Source organism: Aulostomus chinensis, chromosome 17, assembly GCF_037954235.1.
Source record: "Aulostomus chinensis isolate RoL2024-O1b breed Wild chromosome 17, RoL_Achi_v1.0, whole genome shotgun sequence".
Taxonomy (NCBI): domain Eukaryota; kingdom Metazoa; phylum Chordata; class Actinopteri; order Syngnathiformes; family Aulostomidae; genus Aulostomus; species Aulostomus chinensis.
Window position 1 is genome coordinate 9,883,397 of NC_141336.1, and position 23,037 is coordinate 9,906,433.

Genomic DNA, 23,037 nt, shown 5'->3' on the forward strand with positions numbered 1-23,037 from the left:
AGAGGAGACCTACTGGGAACCACAAAACCAAACTTTTTTATCTGAATTTTGATAACTTGCATAACCTCTACAGCTACTATAATAAATGTTGGTTATACAATGATGCATCATTCATTATTCATATAGTTCTCCAAAGGGAAATTTTCTTGTCGAATGAGTGCATTTAATTGCGTCTAGCGATATTTATTTTTATTTTTATTTTATCGTAATAGGCATTGTGTGTTACATTATGAGTGCGTCTTGCAACAGCGGCTTTTATTGACAATTTATATTTGATGGCGTATGAAATCATGGCCACTAAGTGTCGCCCCTTGTTCATATTTGCTCCGAGTCCCAGATTGCCTTGTAACAGGTTTTATCTTGTGAATTTGTGTCCTGACTGTTGAGGTCTCATACAACTCATAATGCAACGCAAAAAATGAAATTGAGGGAGTTATACCATATACTGCAACGACAGTATTTTATGTACAGTGCATTAGCTTCCCAGGCTACTAGATTCCGATGCCACGAAGAAGAAACGTCTCGCAGGGCGTGGTGGGATAGGAGTCTCCTCGCTGGAGGACCGAACAGTGCCCCAGCTGGCTGGCTAGCAGTTGAGAAGATGGCTGCAGAGGGGATTTTCAGGCCAATGTCTGAAAACAGAGTACCGTTTTTCATGCTTGGCGACGACTAGCCAGCGTGTCACCCTAGTGGTTACGTTGGTCTGTTCCAGTCGGATTCAGAGGGGATAAAACAACATGGGGTCGCAGACGCTACAGATCCTGAGGCAGGGGGTCTGGGCTTCAATCACAGGCGGATGGTACTACGATCCCGATCAAAATACATTCGTCAATGCGTTCCATCTGTACATTTGGCTGTTCCTGCTATGTTTCCCCTTCACACTTTACATGGTGAGTGATGTTGCCTTATAGCCCCTTTTTAACCTCTTTATTTGGGTATTTGTCATGACTGTAAAGTCTCCCAACCAAGTGTCCGTCAGGTTAGCTGCCACAGGCACACGAACGGGCGGTCTCAGTCTATTATCTGGAACAGAGACAATGTAATGTCATTAAACTGGTAAAACGGCACAGATCATCTCACCATAGTCAAGGTTGCTGGGTTCAGAAACGGTTTAACATGAATAATTAGAAACAAAACAATCTCCCCTTTAAGTATGCCCTCCACCAATTACATTGCAGTAGACTGCTCTTTTGTGTAAATTTCATGTTTATAACTGTGATGCATTCAAGATCCGTCAGCTAGTGTGAAAGTGTGCCAGCCAGACTGTAATCAGCAGTGAATTTAACATCCCTTCCCCCTTATTTGCTTCCCTGCTGTCGGCAGTGATTTTGTATAAGCAACCAGCTGTGACTGCAAGAGCACAGCTGACAGGGATGTAACAGTAATCTTGCAATTTTACGGGCTCAAATGACAGCGTCATTTATTTGCTTATTTTGCTTGTTGATCCCTGTGTTAACCAAACGAACTGTATTTTTTATATACTTTTTATCCTCTTAACTGACCCCAAAAGTGTTTCACCCATCATCTTTGCAAGTCATGTTCCCATTATTTATGGGCTATTTGGCAAATAACACTAGCAGAACATGACATCTGGGCTACAGAACTGCTTCAGTGACTATATCTTACATCACCAGGCAAACTTGATGTTTGTTACACATGCAAACATATTGAGAAGTTTGGAATTGGTTGATGGTTTCATTCTATTTCCTGAGTGGAATTATGTTGGTCAACTTTTTGGTTTTATGTTGAATCACAGGTTTGAGTGCTGGTGTTCATAATAACATTAAACAGATGCAGCAGATATGCCAAAGACAACACAGGTGCCGACATCATGGTAAAGATACAAGTGGTAGACTCTCTGAGATTTTGCCAGCTCATGTTAACATTTAAGTGACAATTGTGCCATAATCTACTGAAAAAGGGGCCGATTTCTTTTTGATAAAGTTGTCTCCCAGCCATGCTTGTGGGGGAATTTACTTACATCCTTAAGCGAGATATTGAGCAGCATACCTGCTTGGATTAGAATGACAGTTTGAGGGCTTCTCTTTTATTGTCAAACATATTTTCATTTTCAAGAGGAGAAGCAATGAAACCTTGGACTATATTAATCAGAGAATGACATGTGTTGTTCCTTTTTGAAACTAATGATTGAGTTTTTAAGACCCTTGAGATAAAGGAGAGAAAATAAGCATGGCATGATAAGAAAGAAGATTTGAGAGCATCATATCTTGAAAGTAAAATGTAATGCTCCATAGTAGGTTGTTTTGTTTTTTGTTTTTTTATAATCCCAGGCATTGCCGCCAACCATGGCCATAGTGGGAATCTACTGTGGTGTAGTTGCTGCCATGTTTCTGCTGCTGAAGATGGTGAATTACAGACTCCACCACGCCCTTGATGAGGGGGAGGTGGTGGAGCACCAGGCCAAGGAGACACAGGGCAGCAGAGGTGGCACTGAGGGAGCTCATGATGGTGTCATCACCCGTCGGGAGGACAGCAATGGCCCAGGGTGAGTTAGCATCTCTTACAGCTCAACAGTGGATATCTCAGCATATAAGACAAACAAAGCTGGTAAGATAATAAAGCAGATGAAATATAGTCTAAAGGCTTTATGGCGTATTGACCACAAGGCAGAGGAGGTCATTCTTCCTCATCAATGATTGTGTCACATGTGCATGATTGTTGGAGTGAGTCAAGTTACTTAAAGGCAAAGGGGGATGGAAAGCGGAAGCAGCTGAGAAAAAGGCAGATATTGTGTACACCGTTGACTTGCACTTGGGTCATAAACTGTTCATTTGCAATAAGGGGAATTACATGAAATAAGCTTGTATTATTACATGTAATAAGCGTGAAATTAAATTCATATGTCTATGACAGTGTCAATAAAAAGTGAAAATTATCATCATTTAAAAAATTGTACTGTAACTATTACAGGACTGTTTCTAGAGCGGGTTCAGCATATTGCAACGTTTCCAAGCAAATCGACAGGCCTGAACCAACCAGAGACCCACAAAATTAGTTTTCAGGAACAGTGTTTTTTGGCCTGATTTGCTGGTGAAACATGCTAGCTTAGTATTGTGCCTTCAAAAGACAAGAATAAAAGAAACATTTTTCAAAATGTCACCTCCATGGTATAAATCTCATTTGGGACACATGCACCTGCTACTGGCATTTTAGGCACATGTCCCACCTCCTTGCTTCCCATACCATTGCCTCAAGCTGATGTTGTGTATTGGCAGCTAAAGTCAAATAGCTGGTCCTCCATTCATCTCTAAAGGAGAAGAATTTAAAAAAAAATGTTTGAGGGCTTAAATGTTCATCACATGATCTTCAGCTCTAACAGTGGTGGTCATTTTTGTCACTTTTGGCCTTTAGTCAGTCTATACACAGCTGAGGGAAGGGTGTGCACCAGGGAACAAATTCATTCAAGTTAGAGTTATGACCCCCAGGGGACACTGATCACAGGGTCACAATTTAAAGATGGTGGGCTAAAGAAGCCATGATTGTTAAAAATAAAAGAAGAAGAAGGAAAAAGTAGTTCTGAAGGAGCTTGGAGAAAAGCTGCTGCTCCTTCTTGGAGCTCGGAGCAATCAGGTGGTTTGGGATCCCTCCTGGGCACCTTCCTTGAGAAATGGGCACGTCCAAGTTGCAGAGATCTTATCGATCAAATAATATAATTGGTTGTTGTTTAATTCTATCCTTAAACCACTTCTCATTAAAAATCCGTCCACACTTTTTGTGTTTCCTTAGCAACAGCCCAATCAACTCGATGATCACATGACCTCCCCGGCAGAGGTTAATTTACATGCGGTATAAGGACAACTATTGTTACTGTTGTGTAATGTTATAATAATGAAACAATATAATTGAATAAGACAAATTGAACAATTGAAAAAAATGCTTTGAAGTACTACTGGCTTTTACAAAGTACAGATTATGTTTTTCAAGTCTAAAAGCTCATCCCGAAGAGAAGGAACAAAAGCCAATGAGGCTGCAGCAGTTCTGCCCGTGACTCATATTCACATTCCAGAGGGGGTGCTTAACTGGATCCTGAGAGAAGGAAAAGGCAACAAAATGAGAGTGAGCTCTCAACCACAGGGGCACTTGGACTTGAAGCTTTGCCCACATCTGGAGTCACATTCCAGGTAGTTAGAATTTACAGTAGAGCAGACCAGTGCTGCTGCAGCTGATAATGGGGATTTTTTGCACTCATTTTCCCTTCACTGCTCTATTTTTCAGGCTCATTCATCTACATTTCATGTGGTATTCCAACACTGGGGGTGTTTGTTTTGTGGTTTGACCTCTTACGAAACATTTTTGGCGTATGGAAATGATTTATAGACAATCCCTGGCAAGCTGTTTATTTCGGCATACCAACTGGTTGAACAAGCATGTCTGGGCTAAATATAGACCTGGAGAAAATCCAATGTCCAAATCTATCATGTTTTTACCCTTTCAACTGAGTTTAGTCAGATAAATGATGAAAAATAAAAACCTGTTTAATTTGGTTACGTAATGGTAATGAACTGTTTATAAAGAGATAATCTTAGCATGGGCCTGTAACAGTTCACGGTATTTGAGTAGAATGATTGGCACATGTTGGCATGTGCCATCCGGGGAAGAGAAGCACTGCACTGGTAATATAAGTGTGTGTGTGTGTGTGCGTGCGTGCGTGCATGCGTGCGTGCGTATGTGTGTGTAGAGACCCTGGAGGGGGTATTGAGATGGCCGACTTCATCAGGCAAGAGACTCCGCCAGTGGACTGCAGTTCCAGGAACTCTTATATCGGGATGGAGTCTAACCAGCAGGTAAGCAGACCTGCATGCTGCAACCACATTGGGCCTAATTTAAGATGACCTTCCCATTGTAGGCAAAGTCATTATTTTATGGTAGAAAAATTGGAAACTTTTTATTGTATGCGTAGATTTATATCAGTGAGTTAATGCTTTGCTGACTTTGCTTAGTTAACCTTTAACTATTGTGTCTTGTAATCATTTACTAATAGTGTTTATTTAACTTTATTTTAAAAAAATTGGGGGACTTGGGGTAGTTAGTTTGTGTTGTTTTTTTGCATGAATGTTCCACCTACTAGTAATATAACCATTAATAAATGGTTAGTTATGCTTTGGTCATGCTTCTTCAGCATTCTTAAATGTAACCAAGCATTAGCTAACCATTATTATTGTACTCTTACACCCTTATTGTAAAGTGCTGCCAAAAAAAATAGGAAAAACTGATACAGTCAGGTTATGTTACATTTAACTGCTTCAATCATCTGTCCAAAAGGGCCATATTTGAAAAACTCAACTTTTAAGTTCTTGTGGATATCCATATATTTGTGTCACTGTTGTGCCTAGTAACACGCAAACTGTGAAATAGGAAACCCTTGTCAATTTGGTGATGGCTTGATCATAAGTATGGTGATTCACAGAGGTAGTCGGATGTAATGCCCCTTAAGGCATCACAGGGCCACTCCACTCCATGTTTTAGGCATGCTCCACCCACAAAGGTATTTTCACCTAAGACTACTGGAGGCACTGCACATATATCTTTATGGATGTACATTGTGCACACAATCTATATGCAGTAAAAATGTAACAATATTACAACATGCTCCAATAAAAAAACATTTGAAAACAAGACTACTGAAGGCAAAATAATAAGGTAAGGGTGTGGCTTTTCTCAGACTCACTCCAAAAAGCCGGCCAATCACAACAGAGTGGGCTTGGTGGGATGGAAGTGGGAGGGCAGAATGAAGGAGCTTTTTGACCATTAATATGCCACCAAATTAAACTGGAATAACTTCTAGTGGCATCTACATGAGTAGCATCAGGATTTAGAGCTCTGATTTACTGGGCCCATATTAACACTTCCATTTCAACAAAGAGTCACCCAACTGTCTGTGCTTTCCCCATTATCGCCTTAATTTTAGGTTAGGTATCAAAAAATGCCAATGAAACATATAACTAAATCAAGGAAAATGGAAGAAATTAGTGACACCAGCAATGCTAACACTGAGATGACCTCACTGGATGGAAAGGGGGGAAGAGGATGTTCCGCAAGCAGCCAAGTAGATAACTAGGCTTATATCTTACCAGCCATACTTTTATTGAGTGTGAACTTTCTTAACTGAAATATTAGATGTCATATTATCCAACCAAGAAATAAGAAGCTATTGACACTTGGGAACTGAGAGAATGAACACAGCTGAGACCCACATCAGCAAAGCCAATGAGGACGTCTCTTTGCTAAGTAGAAGAGAATCCATCCATCCATTTTCTATACTGCTAAACAGGGGGGTGGGGGGGGGTGGAGCCTATCCCAGCTGACTTAGGGCAAGCAGTGGGGTACACCCTGGATGGGTTGCCAGTCTTACGTAGGGCCATCAGGAGCAATTAGGGGCTCAGTATCTTGCCCATGGATACTTTGACATGGTCACTTGGGGAAGTGAGAATCCAACCAGCGACCCTTTGGTTGCTAGAGGGCCACTCTACCTCTGAGCCATGCTGCCCCTCTATCTTCAATCAGACCTAAAGAAATGTAAACACTAAACTTCGGGAGCCAACACATATAAACTAACAGCCGTTCACACTCACAGCCACACCTATGGTCAATTTAGAGTTACTCATTAACCTAACTTGCACATCTTTGGACTGTTCTGAGTCAGAGCCGGAGTATGCCGGAGAGAACCCACACAGGCACAGGGAGAACATGCAAACTCCTCACAGAAAAACCTTGGGCTCAAACCAGGCCCAAACCTGAAACCTTCTTGGTGTGAGGTGACAGTGTTAACCACTGCACCACTGTGCTGCCCCTTAGCACAGAATCATTCCTTCAAAAACGGACACTAATCAATTCTGAAGCTTATTGGTGTGCCCGACGGGACCAAAGCAGGAGATACAGTGCCATATCTTCAAACCTGGCTGCCAGAGGTTTTGCTTATGGGCACATTTCAAAGCCCGCTCATCATAGAGCAAGTCCACAGATAACCAGGTCAGGTGGTTCCTGATCACTCCCCACGCTATCATCATGAAGTTTCTCAACTACTAAGACAAGGCGAAGGTAACAAAAATGGCTCACCAAAAAGGAAACGTCATGTACTGCAACCACCTCGTTATGGTTTTGCTGGATGGACAGAGGTACAGGTGAAGCAACAGTTCTGGAAATCAAACGACTTTGGACCCATTTTTCCAGCTAAGATGGGAATTTTCCACCAGAGCAGCCAACACTTTTTCGATATTCTAGTGGAGGGGAAGGATTTCATCTGACATGACTGCCAACAAAGGGATGGGTAGACATTCATATGGTCTATAGCCTGCACTGAGGCTAGTGGATCATCTAGAAACTGTCAATTAAGTACTGACACTTTTATTCTGCACCCCTATTTACTTCAAAGAAAATAACAATTATATACTTGCTGAGAAAAAATCTAGTTAACATTATGTACATACTTCACTTAGCTAAACTGTTAGTTGACCACTGTGTTTCCAGGGTCAAAGCTTAAGTCGTCAGTAAGTCGGTAGACATTTTCTCCACTCCTTGTAAAAGATCAGTGACTATAACCAAGCCTTTTCTTCCTGGAAGGGAGTGATGACTGTGTAGTTTATTCACAGATGGGTAGAGCAGCATTCACAGATGCAATACTGTCTTACATCAAGAACTGCATTGGGAATGTCACTGTGGAAAAGTGCATCTGGGTGTTCCCCAATCAGAAACCTTGGATGACGAGCCAGGTCCGCATGCTCCTCCAGGCCCATGACTCAGGCTTCAGGTCAGATGACAGAGCTTTGTACAGTGTCGCTCGTGCTGACCTGAAGACAGGCATTAGGACTGCTAAAGCAGAATACAAGAGGAGGATAGAGGAACATCTCAACAACCCCCGGCAAGTGTGGCAGGGCATACAGACCATCACCAACTACAGAGGCTGTGCTGTGACACCCAGGGACTCAGATGCGGCGTTTGCAGAGGAGCTGAACAGCTTCTGTGCCCGCTTTGAGTCTTAAACACAGTACTCAGCCACATCACTCCAACCACCACTACAACCCCCACCAGCCTCCAGCACCCCCCTGTCACTCTTGAGGTACTGGACAGTAGGTGAGTGCTCTGTGGCTGCAGGTCCAGATGGAGTACCTGGGAAAGTGCTCAAGGCATGTGCCAAGCAGCTATCATAGGTCTTCACTGACATTTTCAGCTCGTCTCTGGAACAAGCAATCATCCCATCCCGCTTGAAATCTACCATAATCATCCCGATCCCTAAAAAGTCACCCATAACCAGCCTCAATGACTTCCACCCCATAGCACTCACCCCAGTCATCAGCAGGTGCTTTGAGAAATTGGTTTTGAAACACATCAAAGCCTGCCTTCTTTCACAAAGCTGTTAGCATACTGAACTCAAATTTGCACTAATTTAAACTGCATTGACATATTTGTACTCACCACTGCATCACCAGACATAAACTACCTCTATAGTTCAATACTCTTTCAGTCGCTCTTTTGAACTGAAGTCTGTGCTCATAATATTCTGTTTGTCTGTTTGTGGGTTTGTTTTTTTTTGTGTGTATTTTTATTTTTAGATTTTGAAATCCCACAAAGAGAGAATACTCAAGTCATTTTACTAGTCATAACACCTGCAAATGTAAATTTTATTTTCTTCTTTCCAGTACAGTTGTCTCTATGTGAGAGACAGCTTAGAGCATCCTAACATCTGACCATGCTTTAACCTCGATCAAGTACTTGGCTGTCACTGATCTTAGGGGGCAGCCTATTTTATGCCTAAAACCACAATGGTTGAAGAATGCTAAGTTTCTGGAATATGTTTATTAGAATATAGACAACTACTTTCTGCTCATCACTATTGAAGCATCTACATCATGCAGAAAATGCCTTTGTTGTGGTTGAACATTGCTAGCTCCACAAAGTGCTTTCTTGCTTTTTTCTCACAGTTACTTCTCAACTTGGATTAAAAATATTCTATAATTACTTGGTAGCTTCAGTGGCAACTGATAATAGAATATCAAAGGGATTTAACCTTGCCAGGGGAAAACGCCAGACTGAGACCTTTCCCCACTCCTGTTTGTGTTTGCATTAGAGCCATTGGCAGTTGACATTAGGAGCAACCAAAATATTATTGGTTAAGATATAAATGATGTTAAAAAAAATTGGATTGTTTGCAAATGATATGGTATCTTCATCCCATTTTGATTACTCACTTTGCCTGACACTGTTAATAAGTTTAGCATATTTTGATTAATAATTTTATATCCTGATAGATAGCCATTCTGCTCCCTAAAGCCCTGTTCAGACTACACAACTTTTTTTGTCGGCAACACGCCCTGCTGTTCACACCACCCAATGCTCAATCGGGCTGCTGTTCACAATGTAAGATTTGTCGGCAGACGGGAGTGTTCAGACTACACGATTTCCCCATCAGTAGTCGTGGCTGACTGCCCAGCTGGCCACAAAACTCTTGAACGCAATGCACGCCCCTTTCATTGTAAACATGGACACGGAGCAGAACGCAGCCCTCCAGGTCGTTTGTGCGCTACTATATAGCGAAAAAAAACAAAAAAGGAAGAGAGGTGGGTGAAGGAATGGATTGGCAAACGCGGACAGCATAAAGGCAAGGGTGCTCATGCCAATGTTTGACCAAGCCTTCCAGATCCTCCTGTGTCCACGGATATCACGAACCCTTTGTAGAATCCATGCCTCTTGTCAGTTTTGTTGTTATTGTTCGCTATGCGTGGCTCCTTCGCTGCCGGAGCTCTTTTCGTCTGGGTTCGCGGTACCTCCCATGTCTGCTTTCATTGGCTGCAGCTCCGATTACGTCACTGCGACAAGTCCTGGATATCTAGCAGTGCTAGAGGTCCATTTTTTGTCGCCGACGTCGCATGCGACCTCTCAGTCCATTGTCTTCAAGCTGTTCACACCTCATTACTTTTGTCGTGGTGGTCGTTAGTGCCTCACCCTGATTTGGGGGAGGGAAGTCGCCGACACTTAAAATCATGTTGTGTGAACTGGGTTTAAGCACTCAGACAGATTAAATCCACCCATTCAAACACCATCAAAATGGTTTCAGATAGCTTCACTTACTTTAGACATAAAAGTTACCCATAAAACTGATAATCTAGTAGCTGCAAATTATGATTCTGTGATTGAATCACTAACAGAATCAATAAATAGATGGTCAATTTGACCAATTTCCATGATGAGCCTTATAAATACTCTCAAGATTGTTTTCTTAAAATTTATTTCGCTATTTAGGACGATTCTTCTCTGTCCCCTTGTTAATTTTTTTGCGAGAATAAAAAGCATGTTTTGTGATTTTATCCTGAAATATAGAAGAGATAGGCTTCGCTTACCTTCGCTTTATCTCCTCTTAGAGAGAGGAGGGGTGAGAATTCCAAACCTTCAGTGGTATTATTGGGTGGCCCAACTTTTGACTGCCTCCTGCTGGTTCTCACAAGGAACCCCTGTCTTGGATAAACATTGAAAGATATAATGCGTCTCCTCTATCTCTCAATTCATTTATGTACTCAGCTAAACTAAAAGAACTTAAATAAACATACACAGAACCCCTTTGTTAAAAATACAATAAAGGTATGGGATGAGCTACATACATATAGAAGGGAAATACCATCATTATCCTAGTTTTCTGGTGATCTGGGAAAATAGTTTCTTCACACCAGGTAAGAGTGGGTTTTAAAATCTGGGCTACTAAAGGCATATGCAAGATTGACAACCTCCATCCATCCATCCATTTTCTATACCACTTATCCAATAAGGGTCACGGTGGTGGTGGTGGGGGGTTGGAGCCTATCCCAGCTGACATTGGGTGAGAGGCGGGGTACAAGCTGGATGGGTCGCCAGTTCATTACAGGGCCTTCAGGAGCAATTAAGGGTTCAGTATCTTGCCCAAGGATACTTCCACATGGTCACCAGGGGAACTGAGGATCAATCCAGTGACGCTTTGGTTGCTAGACGGCCACTCTACCCCTAGATTGCCAATGTATTCGATAAAAATACTCATCTTTTGAAGATGAACAACCGAAATATGATATCCCTTCCAAACATTTATTTAAATATTTAAAGATCAAAAGTTTCGTACTCAAGACACAGAACTCCACATCCACACTGTCTCTCACCTCTGTGGACGAAATAACAGTAAATCACCACTCTAAGAGAGGCTTGATTTCACATTTTTAGGGAGTAATTGTGGACAGTTCCTCAGATAATAAAAAGAGGGTCTGGAATGAGGACAGTGAAACAGTGAAAATTTGCTTAAAAGCTCAAATGCAACCTATGAACACTCATTTTAAATCAATCTATTTTAAGTGGCTAATGAGAACATATATAATGCCAAGCTTGCCGAATAAATTGGATCGCAATATCCCAGATGTGATTGTTAAATGTAGAAAGAAAGGTATGCTTCTTCATTGCCTATGGAATTGCCCTTTTGGCCACACTCTCTGGGTGGTGGTTCTGGATGTCCTATCATTTCACAGGTATATAGTCTTTACTATGTCCTAAGTTATGTATTCTTGGAATGCTTTCTGAAAACTGTCAACTGAGCAAGAATGAGTATATATTGACTATATATTGTGTATTACTAGCAAAACACACCATATCCAAATCTTGGAGATCTGTAACCAAACTGAGTGTTGAGGTGTAGACTTGCTGGACTGTCAAACTCTCTTTCCCTTGAAAAAGTTTACCTTTTGGGGTAAATTTTCTGCCTTGGATAGGATCTAGAGAAGGTTTATATCAGTTTGAAAGGAGGAGCAAGCCAAGGAAACCTTCAAGCCTTGAATGTTATGTTTCATTTTATATGTTTTGTTTTGTTTTTTAATGAAATGTCTATTTCTCTTTTGTAACATGCTGGTATAATCTTCAGACCACACAAAAGAGCACATTGTAATGCTCTATCAAAAACCTCTATAGGAAGATGCCTTGTCATTACCCGGCACCTTATTTGTTCCTTGCATTTTTCTATGTACTGTAAATTAAAACTTTAATGAGAACATTGTAAAAGGAAAAAAAATAAACTGGGAAAGGAGAATAATACGGTTATTAGGTTTGCCGGGGGTTTGAACCTGGGGCTCCTCCGTGGAAGTCAGGAGACCCAGGTTCTTTCCCCTAGGTTAAGGGAGACTCAGAAACTCAATTGCAGAGACAGAGGCGAGTGAAGTTAGTCTTTTACTTTCAATGATAAAGGTTACAAAAAGGTTTTCCTTGAAGAGTACAAAAATTCCTGCAGTTAACAAAAAAGTAAGGACCTGAGATTCTCACTAACGTGGCGTGGTCAAAGGACAATTCAACACTGAGCAAGAACACAGAGGATCAGGCAGCTTTAATAAGGAGGGTTACTATGCTCAGGTGGTTCTAATGATCAAAATGAAAACAAGGACATGTGACCAAAATGTGAACTGAGGAACCCACATGGCCAAAACAAACATTACAGGTCCAACATTCATACCAGGATCCCCCGCCCTTTGAAAGTCTCCTGATGTTCCTACTGGGATGATTGGGATCTCTCTGGTGGAAGTCTTGAGTCATGACCGGGTCTATTCATGCTGTGTGTTGCACGCCTCTCTGGATCCCTACATGGGTCACAAGTGATTAATGAACAAACATTCATTAAATTGCAACAGCCTTTACTCTATTGCTTTTGAGATTTGTGTGCTGTGGGGTAGGGTTTAAGTCTGGAGACTGTGCTGGCCACTCCATGTTTTCATGCTTACCATCTTGTTCTTTTTTCCTGAGGTAGTTCTGGCACAGCTTGGACTTATGTTTTGGGTCATTATCTTGCTTTAGATTGAACCCCTGACCAACTAGTTGCATACCAGAGGGTATTGAATGCTGCTGCAGAATGCTGCTGCAGAATGCTGCTGCAGAATGCTGTGGTAGCTGTTTTGGTTCAAGGTGCCTCTCAGTCTGTACAAGTCACTGACTCTTGATCCAGCGAAGCAGACCATCACACTTCCTCCTCCATGTTTGACAGTTGATGTCACACACTGTGGAATCATCCTTTTGCCTGCTCAACAATGAACAATCAACAATGTACAAAGATCCTGCATGATGAGCCAAAGATTTCAGATTTTGATTCATCAGTCCATAATACCTTCTTCCAGTCTTCAGTAGTCCAATGATGGTGTTTTGTGGCCCAGGCAAGCCTCTTTGTCTTATTCTGACATCTTAGAAATGGCTTTCTTGCTGCAACTCATCCTGTCGAAACTGCAGCTTGAATTCTTCTCTTCACAGCTGAAACTGAGACTTGCTTACAACTACAACTATTCAGCTGCGCTTGAAGCTGTTCACGCAAGCTGTTACCTCTCAGAAACTTGTCCTCTGATTCAGTTGGGGCTTTGGTTCTTCCAGACCTCTTCCTGACAGAATTTCCCCTAGTTACTGAGTGCCTTTTGAAGGTGGAGGAGACTGTACTCACTGACGCCTTGACTTCCTTTGCAATTTCTCTGTAGGAAAGACCTACATATTTAAGAGCTATGATGGTCTGTCTCTCTTCCACTGTTAATGGTCTTTTTCTCGCCATTTTTAGCAATGTGCTACTTTCTGCTGCACACTACTGTTCAAGTGATGCTCACGAGGGTACGGTACCACAATTTGATCCAACACTGCTTTTATACAGACAAAAGGGGTTGTAAGAGATCAAGAGAAGTTGGAGCACCTGTAGGAATTAGTAGTACCAGCTTTCAAGGCTTGATCAACCTTCATTGCTGCAGAACAGCTTTAAACTGTCAACCAATTTCCTGTTCCCTGAAAGAAGCCTTTTTGTATAATTCTGAAATGTACATTATTTTTCAGTTTTGGGTAGCCTAACCTTTTTTTTTTTTTTCCTCTGGCAGTTCAACACTTACCTCTGTACCATGTCAACCTATTCATTGGACTGGCACGACTTGAATTGCAATAAATAACTGAAAAAATTGCGGTGTTCTTAAACTTTTGACCGGTAGTGTAAGTAAAAGGTCAAAATGTCTTTTTGATTATGTCTGAACCATAAGAAGTAGGTGTTAGTTTGCATCAAGGAGTGTTTTCATTATGCTTGATCGTTACATAGTTTTCTGTCTGTAGATGATAACAACTAAAGACATTTGACTGTTTTGTCCCTAGAGGTACATATTTAACCTCCAACACCCCATGGAGTTCTGCATTTTTGTACAGTGTCCTTGAATTGCTTTTCAGCAAGCTTGTTGTGCTCAGTGGCCATATACATAGGAAGAAAAGCATAAACTCTTCTGTCTGAAAAAGAGCTGTAACACAAGCTGACTTTTTTGAATGTCATATTCCATCATTATCACATTCCCTGTCAGTTTGCCTAATGACCATTTTGCTGCAATTACTTGTGTTTGATAAACTAGTCTTCACTGTAGAAATATAAATGGTTTTACTTATGTTTTCATCCAAATTTCAGATTTCATCCACCCATGGAAGAGGAACAGCAGCCAAAGGTAACTATGAAAACCCACTGCCTAATCATGTAATTCATTGCAATGAATCTTTTAACTGTGCAATCCCTGACAATGGTCACCCTGGCTACACAGAGTCTGGCTCAGCATTATCATGACCTTCCCAGTCTCACAGTAAGATGATGCAGCCTTAAACCTGAACTTTGGGAAACAAAATCTATAACCGTCTATAACCCAAGCATTCTCTTGGAGGCATTCTTCTCATTCAGTACTATAAAGAACTGAGTAAATAAACTTGTAGCTTTGCTGTTAGTCCATTGTACTGAAGTGACTGCAATATCTGAATAATTCAGTGAGTGCATTTGATGCCATGGTAATTAGCAGGAAATGGAAATGGTCTGATGTGGGACAAGGGCTCTGTTGGGGTTTATCTTTTTAGTCGTCTCTACTTTAAGAACTCAGGCTGTCATTGTGTTACTGAAGGAAACACAGATTTTAAAAGATTATTGAAAGGTGATTCTCCAGCCATAAGAACATAAGAGGTGTCATTTCAGTACTGAGAGGACCTTGTTCAAGTAGTGTTTTTGTGAAAGAAGACAGAAGTATCTGTGTTTTTAACCTCAGTAGAGGCCACCTATTTGTTGGTGACCAGAGATTGTGGTTTGCGAATGTACTAATGATTGATTAAACCTGTCATCTCCTAATTGCTTTCTTCCTGTCTTTGCAGGAGATGTGGGAAAGACTTCAGATGACATCAGTTTGACCCTCGTTGAGAGCTGCAGTCATGATCATGGTAAGCATACATGGCATTCACATATCAACAAAAAACTCCTTGAATATTACTGGATTTGATATTTCAACAGCATCCTTAACATCTATCTCTTTGTCCACTTAGATCTTCTATCAGACACAAAGATGTACTGCCTTGTTCCCAATGATTCCTTCGCTTCATTGCAGCCCTCAACTTCCTTGTGTCCTTCAGAACTGTCCCGGGAACCTGCTGATCTTTGTAATTCTGCTGCTTATCACTTCAGCCTGTCACACTCTTCCTGTGACACAGAGGTGACTTCTCATGCATCCATGCAATCTCAGACCTTCAGGAAGGAGCTCCGTTCTCGGGGCCTGCCGCGGACCTCCAGCTCAGCAGGTTCTGCTTTCCCTGACCCGTGTCTACCAGACTTTGCTCTTTATCCTCCTCCCAGGAGAGGTGGCCTTGACCCTGTGTGTGAGCTGGAGACAGTCAGGCCACACCGGCCAGGGCTGTGTGACAGAGAGGCCGCTGAGCGGCTGTACCAGCAGGAACCAGCTGTGGCCTCGACCTCAGGAATAGAGTGTTATAGACACAATGACCCACGCAAAGTCTCCCACTCTGCCTCAAGGGAGGCTGGGGAAGGTAGTTCAGGTCTGTACCAGGTGGAGGTGGGTGGCAGTGGGAGAGCCTGTGGTGTTGGAGGGAAATCCCACAGAGGGGAGCGCAGTGCTGATAGCTTGAGAAGTCTGAGTACTCGCAGTAGTGGCTCAACTGAGAGCTACTGCAGTGGAACCGACAGGGACACCAACAGCACTGTCAGTAGCTTCCACAGTGAACAGACCAGTTCTACACATGTAGAGAGCCTGCTATCGCTATCTGGGGATGAGCGTGTAAGGGACAAAGGGGATATTGTATCTGCTCCCACAGATGGCAGGACTTCAAGTCTCAGCAGTGTTTGCTCTCGAGGTATCGGCAACCTACCCTCAAGGGAGGCCAATAAAAACCCTCATGCCAATGAGCTGACTGCTAAACAACCTGCAGATACAGTGTCCTTAGCAACTCAAGAGCTTGTAGAAACTAGTCAATGCAAGGAAGTGCCTGGCATCCGGACTAGTGCTGATGGCTCTACTGGTGTGGCTGCAATAGAGCAGCAGGAGGTAAAAGACGGCGTTCAAGCAAAGTCAGTCAACCTTGTTCATAGGACTTCTTCTCTTTCCACGGGGCGCAGTGGACGCCGGCGGACTGGCAAGAAAAGGGCAAGTAGCTTTGATGCTACACGTCACAGGGACTACATGTCGTTGCGTGCAATGGCCAAGCCATGTAGCGCTGTGTTTACTGGAGGTGGAGAGGAAGACTCTAGCGATCAGAGTGAACTCAGCTGTGCCTCGAGTCTCCACTCAACCCACCATCTTAGCACAGATAGTTCCTCGAGTGCTACTTCCCGCTCCTGCCACTCACCAGAGGGCCGCTACAGGGTCCTGAAAGCCAAGCACCCAGCAGCCAATGCAACACCCTCCTCCACACTAAAAGCAGAAGCAGGAGTGCGATCTGGAGGGAAGCGGCGCACCTCCCGCCGCACCCCCAGCACAGGCAGTGCCAAAACACATGCAAGAGTGTTGAGTTTGGACAGTGGTACAGCTGCCTGCCTTAATGACCCCAGTCGCCTGGGAGCTCCAGCTGGACCCAGACCCCTTACCACCTCCAAGTCAGACCTGGAAGCCAAAGAAGGTGAAGTCCTAGATGCAGCGTCTCTTCTGGGAAGGGCCTCCCAGCTGGAATCAGTTACCCGCTCCAGAAACAGTCTGCCCAACCAGGGAGCTTTCACTGAGCCTCAGGATGCCACTGCTGCTTCCCTGCGGGGTATGTACCAAACAGTGCACTCAAACATAATGTGGCTGTGCAGTCAGTGTTGATCATCTCTGTTTTTTGAAGAATAGTTCACATTTTAAGTGTGTCAAAAGATATTTTATGTTAAGCCCTATGGTTAACTATTCATATACATACACACTAATTGCATCAGTTGGTTAGATACACATGGACATTGTCCGAGGAAAAATAGGCACTATCATCAGTGAGTTTTATTATTTGTGTTTGCTTTGCAGTTCAAGTGATGACTGATTGATTCTCTGGATGTATAATGTGCATAGCTAAAATATGTTTCTCATCATAATGACACATGCATAGTGATACAATTAGTTCTATAAAATTGTTGGGTATACTCCAAACCTAATGCCTCCTTCATTATTGCCTCTGTGTTTATGGCTGCATAAGAGATAATGTCTGCATTGGTCATTCAGTGTAACCATGGTGAGTTTCCATGGAGTGACAGTCCTGACCCAGCATAGTGTTCCCTGTGTGGATCACCATTAGCATGATGGCACAGTGTGTGCTTTGTGCTGAGGTTAAACAAACAGCAGCTCTCTTATTAGTGTCATACACACCAAGTCCAATAGGCATTCTGTCCCAAACATTCTTGGAGCTAACAAGCCAATATTTAGTATTTCCAGCAGTTTTTGCTCTATTGGTTTTGTGTGTTACATACATTTGTGGTGATATTGATTGTGTCCCAGTTCTGTACAGTGTACACCTTCTGAGCTGTACGGTTTTGGGTCAAGGATGTGCCTGGGCATGTCAACTGTTGGAATAATTACAGTTTATCATCATTGAATTCCTGTTGTCTTGACTGAGGAGGTCAATTTCTTGTGGGTAAATTCATTAACATTTAGATAAAGCAAACTTAGAATATGTAAACAAAAGGTTTCTCTGTTGGCTTGACTTTGTAGTTTATTCATTTGACCTGGGGAAAAAGAAAAGTTGGAATTGTTTTTGCCTCCACAGTTTTGCTTAAGATAGAGGTCTGTCTGTTTTTTTCTGAGATTTTGCCTTCTGATTTGGTAGAGAGAGGCATCATTTGTTCAGGGATAAGAATTTTAGCCAAATATATTCTTCAAGTTGCGATAGTGAACTGCTGTAATATGAAGCAGCTTTGGCTTTACTCTGATCTCTCTTTACAAAACTCTTCGCCCAGCGAGCAAGAATGACACTGCAGGAGTGCAAGGGAGTAATTGTCCAGCTCAGCCGGCTTACAAAGGAAATCCATTCTCTGTTTGTATTAGTCACTCTTCAAGTCATTACCCAAATCTTGTGACCAAAGATAAGTGTTGGAAATGAGTTTCACCCCCTGCCCCATGCTGAGGACGTTAGAATTTCCTTGTTTGTTACAATAGGAGTGAACACCCCAACTCCCTGATGACATGATGCCCCCTATGGATGTGAGTGTAAAATGCAACGGTCTATCTTATTCCAGTTGTCTAATAGACATTACGAACCCTAAAATTCTGCACATTATTGATCATTTACATTCACTTAAGCATGTACTTTCCACATTTCTTTTGGTCAGACTAAAGTTAGCATAGCAATTCATGGCCAAAGTAGCCAGAGCTATACAGACTAGGATCTTGTTTCTTTAGTCCTTCTGTCCCTCCGTTTAACGAGTGAAAAGGTGTTTTTTTGTGTGGTTTGTATAAATGAAATGACTCTCAAAGTTAGAAGAACTGTGCTGTGTTCAAAGTGTCTCTGAAAACAAGGATGACAGTAGAGGCTGTATTGTTAGCTCTACATCCACATTTTTGTGGCCTCTTTGATACAATGGCAGTTAAGGGAAATGCTTCAGCAAAATAGCAGGTACTGTCAAATATCAGACCCCAAGTGCCAGTGTCTTTCAGTACAACTTGTGGGCACAGTTTAGCAAATGTGAAAATTAATCAGCAAACTTGCAATTTAATTTTGCATGTATTTGACAGTTGAAGTAGAGGTATGGACAGGAAGTGAGGGTAGTGACGGAATTAAACTGAACTCCTGGGCCATCAGTACATGCCATTCCAGTGTTATTCTGTCATTCATGTTGTAGTGGATGTTGTGACTCTTCTGATTGATTTAATTTTGGAAAGAAACCCAGCCTGCAGTCCTATTGTTGTTTGGTTTTGAAACTGTTGCTGAAACACAAGATAACACATGGATACCTCTTGCCTGTGTTTACATAAAGCTCTCTATAAACAAAAAAAAAAAGCCCGTCCACTCTGACTGGCCAATCATATCTCTCACCATGGCAGCCCCAGGGAGCGAGGAGACTGTAATATTTCGGCGTGAACGTAGCACATTTCGTCGACAGGCCGTGCGGCGGCGGCACAACGCAGGGAGTAACCCCACACCCCCCACCTCTCTCATTGGATCTCCTCTCAGGTACGACGTGGAGCAGGGGATTGTTTCTGTCTTTGTGTTGCCTGGTATGAGCATGTTACCAGGTGGTTCCCTGTCCTGTCCTACATCAAACCAGCTACCGTCTGCCTTGCATGTGAAGACTATACAAATCCTTATACATCATTGGATGGGTGTCTTCACACTGCATGTGATCTATTTTGTCCTCTTTTTTCAAGACTTCATTCTTTTCATACTTTTATCTTGCCATCTAATCTTTTAAATTTCCCATTTTTATTATAAATGAAAGAATGGAGTCCTTAAACTCAAAGTTCATGAAGTTCAACTAATCTACGTGCCTGACAAATCACCTCCTCTAAGAACTGTGCATGATTCACTTGATAATATGGATGTCCTGCTGTATCACATTTTTGCCCTTTGCACACCTGTCCTAAATGTATGACGATGACAGTGATCATAGTAGGAATGAATCGTGTTCTTGTTGTTTGTATTTCTGAGTCCCCAGCTTTCCATTATTTGATTCAAAGCCTTTTTTATTTGACCAAAACTAATGTATAAGAGTAAGCTATTTTAAATATGCACAGTTTTGTCTTGGGTTTTTTTTTATTTTTTTGTAGATGTCCATTTTTTTCTATATTTCCATCACATCTGTTGAAAAAAAGTTTGGTATGTCAACCTGGGGCCATGCCTTATGTGTGGCTGACACTCATTCTCATCAGCTCACACTGAATCATCTTGTCCCATTTTTCATTATGCTAACAAAACTAGTCTATGCATAACCCCTGGATTAAATCTACAGGATTCATCATTTCTAGTATAACCTCAAATAGAGATTATTTACTTATTTTTAGGTGATTCAATCAACAAAAATAGTTATTTAGCTCCTTGGAGTGCTGGCCTAGCATGGCTGCAACGCAAATGTAGATTTTATTTTTATTTTTTAATCTGGTGGTGGAACTCATTCAAACTTTGTACTTTGAGTCATGTACAACGAAGCAATTCCTATCCATATTGACATTTAGATTAACTTAATTATGTTCAATAACCAAAATCAATTTAGATGGGGGCGGTTCTTACTCAGATATCAGTCGAGTATCTTATGTCAGTGAATGCCCAAACAGTCTTACAAGCAGACTGTCCCTGCCTGTGTAAGAGAGATGTATTATTGCTCTTTTTGTGACCAGGCATGATTGACTTTGGCCCTGCGGACTAAATCATATGTATAGCCACTCTGGAGGTTCTTTCCTGATTACTTAGACTTGTCAAAGTTGTAAGTCATAGCTTCTCTCATTCACCAGCTTGTTTGTCTCATCTTAAAATCTTGACAAAATGCCCGAAAATAATCTTATTAGCGGATTCCAGCTTTTAAGTAATGCTGTTAATGGTACAAAAATGAACTTGCCCTTTGCTGCGGGTCGAGCTTGATAGATGTCAGCTTTCGAGGTTGTCTGTATTATTCCTCTTAGTTTGTTGTACAAATGTGAACAGCATTCACCCCTTGCCAAGTTTCTTTGATTCTCTGCATCCATCTTTGCAAGGTCACATTTCCAAACGTTGAGCCTTGAAAACTGCAAAGCAAGGAGAATAAGTGTCCTGCCGCCTGCCTGCCTGCCTGCCAAGGGTCAATAAACTTGCAAGATGGTTCCCCTCTTCCATTGATCCTTTCACCCTTCCCTATCCTGTCACTGCTTTTCTGAATTTGTCAGTAGTGCATTGGGTATTTTGTGCTTTATTAAGTATTCTTCATTTGAATTTTAAAGATGAATTTGTTTGATTTTAGGATCTTTTGAATTTAAATTCCCATGATAATCTCATCAAGGAGAGGGATGGTTTTTGTTTGCCTCAGTATGAATATTCTCCATTTAAAATGAGCATGAACTACCCTGTAGTTGCAGATTCTAATTATTTTTCCATGTGCGGAATAGTAGTGCCTATAAATCAAATGTTTGCATTGCTTTGTTAGCAAATTCACATGCATTAGCGTGCTGTATTTATAGTCTACATACACTCATTTTATATTCAGCTAGGAACAGATTTTGGCCAAAAGAATGGAGTGCTAAGTCATCTCTGTACCACAAGGACCTTTAGAAGTCTTTGCAGTGCATACTTCACACTTAATGTCACAAAATCCTGTATATATTTTGAGCCATCATGGAGGTTTAGTCAATAGCATTTTTTTTAATTTAGCATGAAAAAGGAAAATAAGTGCCCAATACAATTTTGATAACTCCCTGATCCACATAATATTAATAGTATTCGCAGTAGTATTGTTTCATGAATAATAGACAGTCCAAAGCCTGTATTCCAATCTGTTAATGTGGACATGGACACAAATGATTTTGTAATTAATTTTATGAAAATCTAGCAAAATTTTGATCTTCCAGTAGAAATTACACAGAAATGACACTGATTGTCATGTAAGAGATGGGAAATAAGATGTGTTCTTTATGCCTTGTAATAGTTGATCGCCACTATGGCATCCAGAGTTTGCATCCCTCCATTAAGAAATCACCTGTTTCATCCCCCTTTTCTATGATGATATTGTATTTCAACAATACCCCACCCCCTAGCCTACACGCATCTTACCCCACCCCCCTCTCCCTTCTCCTCCTACAGTCTACAGGAGGCTCTCAGCCAGGCCTCCCAGCCTTCTTCTTCCCAGGTGAAAACTCAGCCATCTAGAACCCCGTCCCAGGTGACCGTGCTGAGTGCAAGCACCTCCCTGCTGGCCAGGAATGGAAGCACACACCTGGAAGGTTCTCAGGACAAGGCCTCAAGCTTTGGTGCAACCAGCTTGCAGGATGACTTCGGTAGGGAGCGCATGAAGAGAGAGAAATCGAGTTTCAACTAGAAGAGAGCTGGATTGCTAGTTTGTGGGAAAATAAGTTTTATGATAGATTTGCGTTTGTCTTTGGCTGTATTGCTCTTAGGTAAGAAAGTTGCAGTGGTTTGAAATGGCTTGAACAGAGCTTTTCACGTGACTGTTGTAGTCAATCAGGAAAGCTCTGTTATCCACGGTCGGTGGATTGTTACATTCAGTCAAAGCTGAGCACACTTATGCATGCTCTATTTATCTCTGTCTGTGATATTGTGTCTGTAGCCAATATTTGACCCCAGTTGGATTTCTGTGCTACCCTTCAGTCAGAGCATTCATGTCCATACTGAGTGTCTCAGTTCGCTGTTGACAGTTCCTTAATATGTTCATGAACATAATTATTGTGGAGAAAAATAGAGGATTTGTCTTAATTACTCCTTGGAACCAAATGGATTTCTTCTCATAATGTTCCTATTGAAAAAAAAATGGTGGTCTGTGTCCAGCCCTTGCGTTAATAATCTTGTTCATTACCGGCATGTGATTTTCAGAATGATTTTCTGAAAATACTCTGCGTTGTATTTTACTCTAGATTGTGTAGTTTTCTGAATATTTCTTAAGAAGGTGCACACATTTAACTATGTCATGTGTTAATCAGATATTCTTAGAAACATTTTCTGTTGCATAACCTTTCTTAGCAATGCAACTCACACACAGGAAGAAAAATCACACAAGTGTTTAGATTTTCTTGCCAAATTTTCCTCTTAAGGAAGGATAATACTTTTATTTTGCAGCAGCCCCAAATATATTTAAAAACTTGGTTATAGATTACTTTGTTT

The 23,037-nt window shown here is 41.7% G+C and overlaps 1 protein-coding gene across 8 annotated transcripts in view; it reads left to right on the forward strand.

Annotated features, from left to right (window-relative positions):
- The first annotated feature begins 229 nt into the window (after positions 1–229).
- The window catches only part of pcnx1 (pecanex 1), a 46,030-nt gene continuing 23,222 nt past the window's right edge, over positions 230–23,037 (forward strand). For 3 of the 8 annotated variants that reach the window (XR_015109838.1, XR_015109839.1, XM_086183098.1), the window contains exons 1-8: positions 230–890; positions 2,292–2,506; positions 4,700–4,805; positions 14,423–14,459; positions 15,145–15,210; positions 15,313–17,028; positions 19,281–19,410; positions 22,003–22,196. Coding sequence is in view for 6 of the 8 variants with exons in the window: in XM_086183098.1 (XP_086039224.1) it covers positions 738–890; positions 2,292–2,506; positions 4,700–4,805; positions 14,423–14,459; positions 15,145–15,210; positions 15,313–17,028; positions 19,281–19,410; positions 22,003–22,196 (2,617 nt within the window). In the remaining 2 variants the exon portion in view is untranslated. The remainder of the gene's footprint in view (positions 891–2,291; positions 2,507–4,699; positions 4,806–14,422; positions 14,460–15,144; positions 15,211–15,312; positions 17,029–19,280; positions 19,411–22,002; positions 22,197–23,037) is intronic. The other 5 variants (XM_086183093.1, XM_086183095.1, XM_086183094.1 and 2 more) reach the window with 5 other exon arrangements.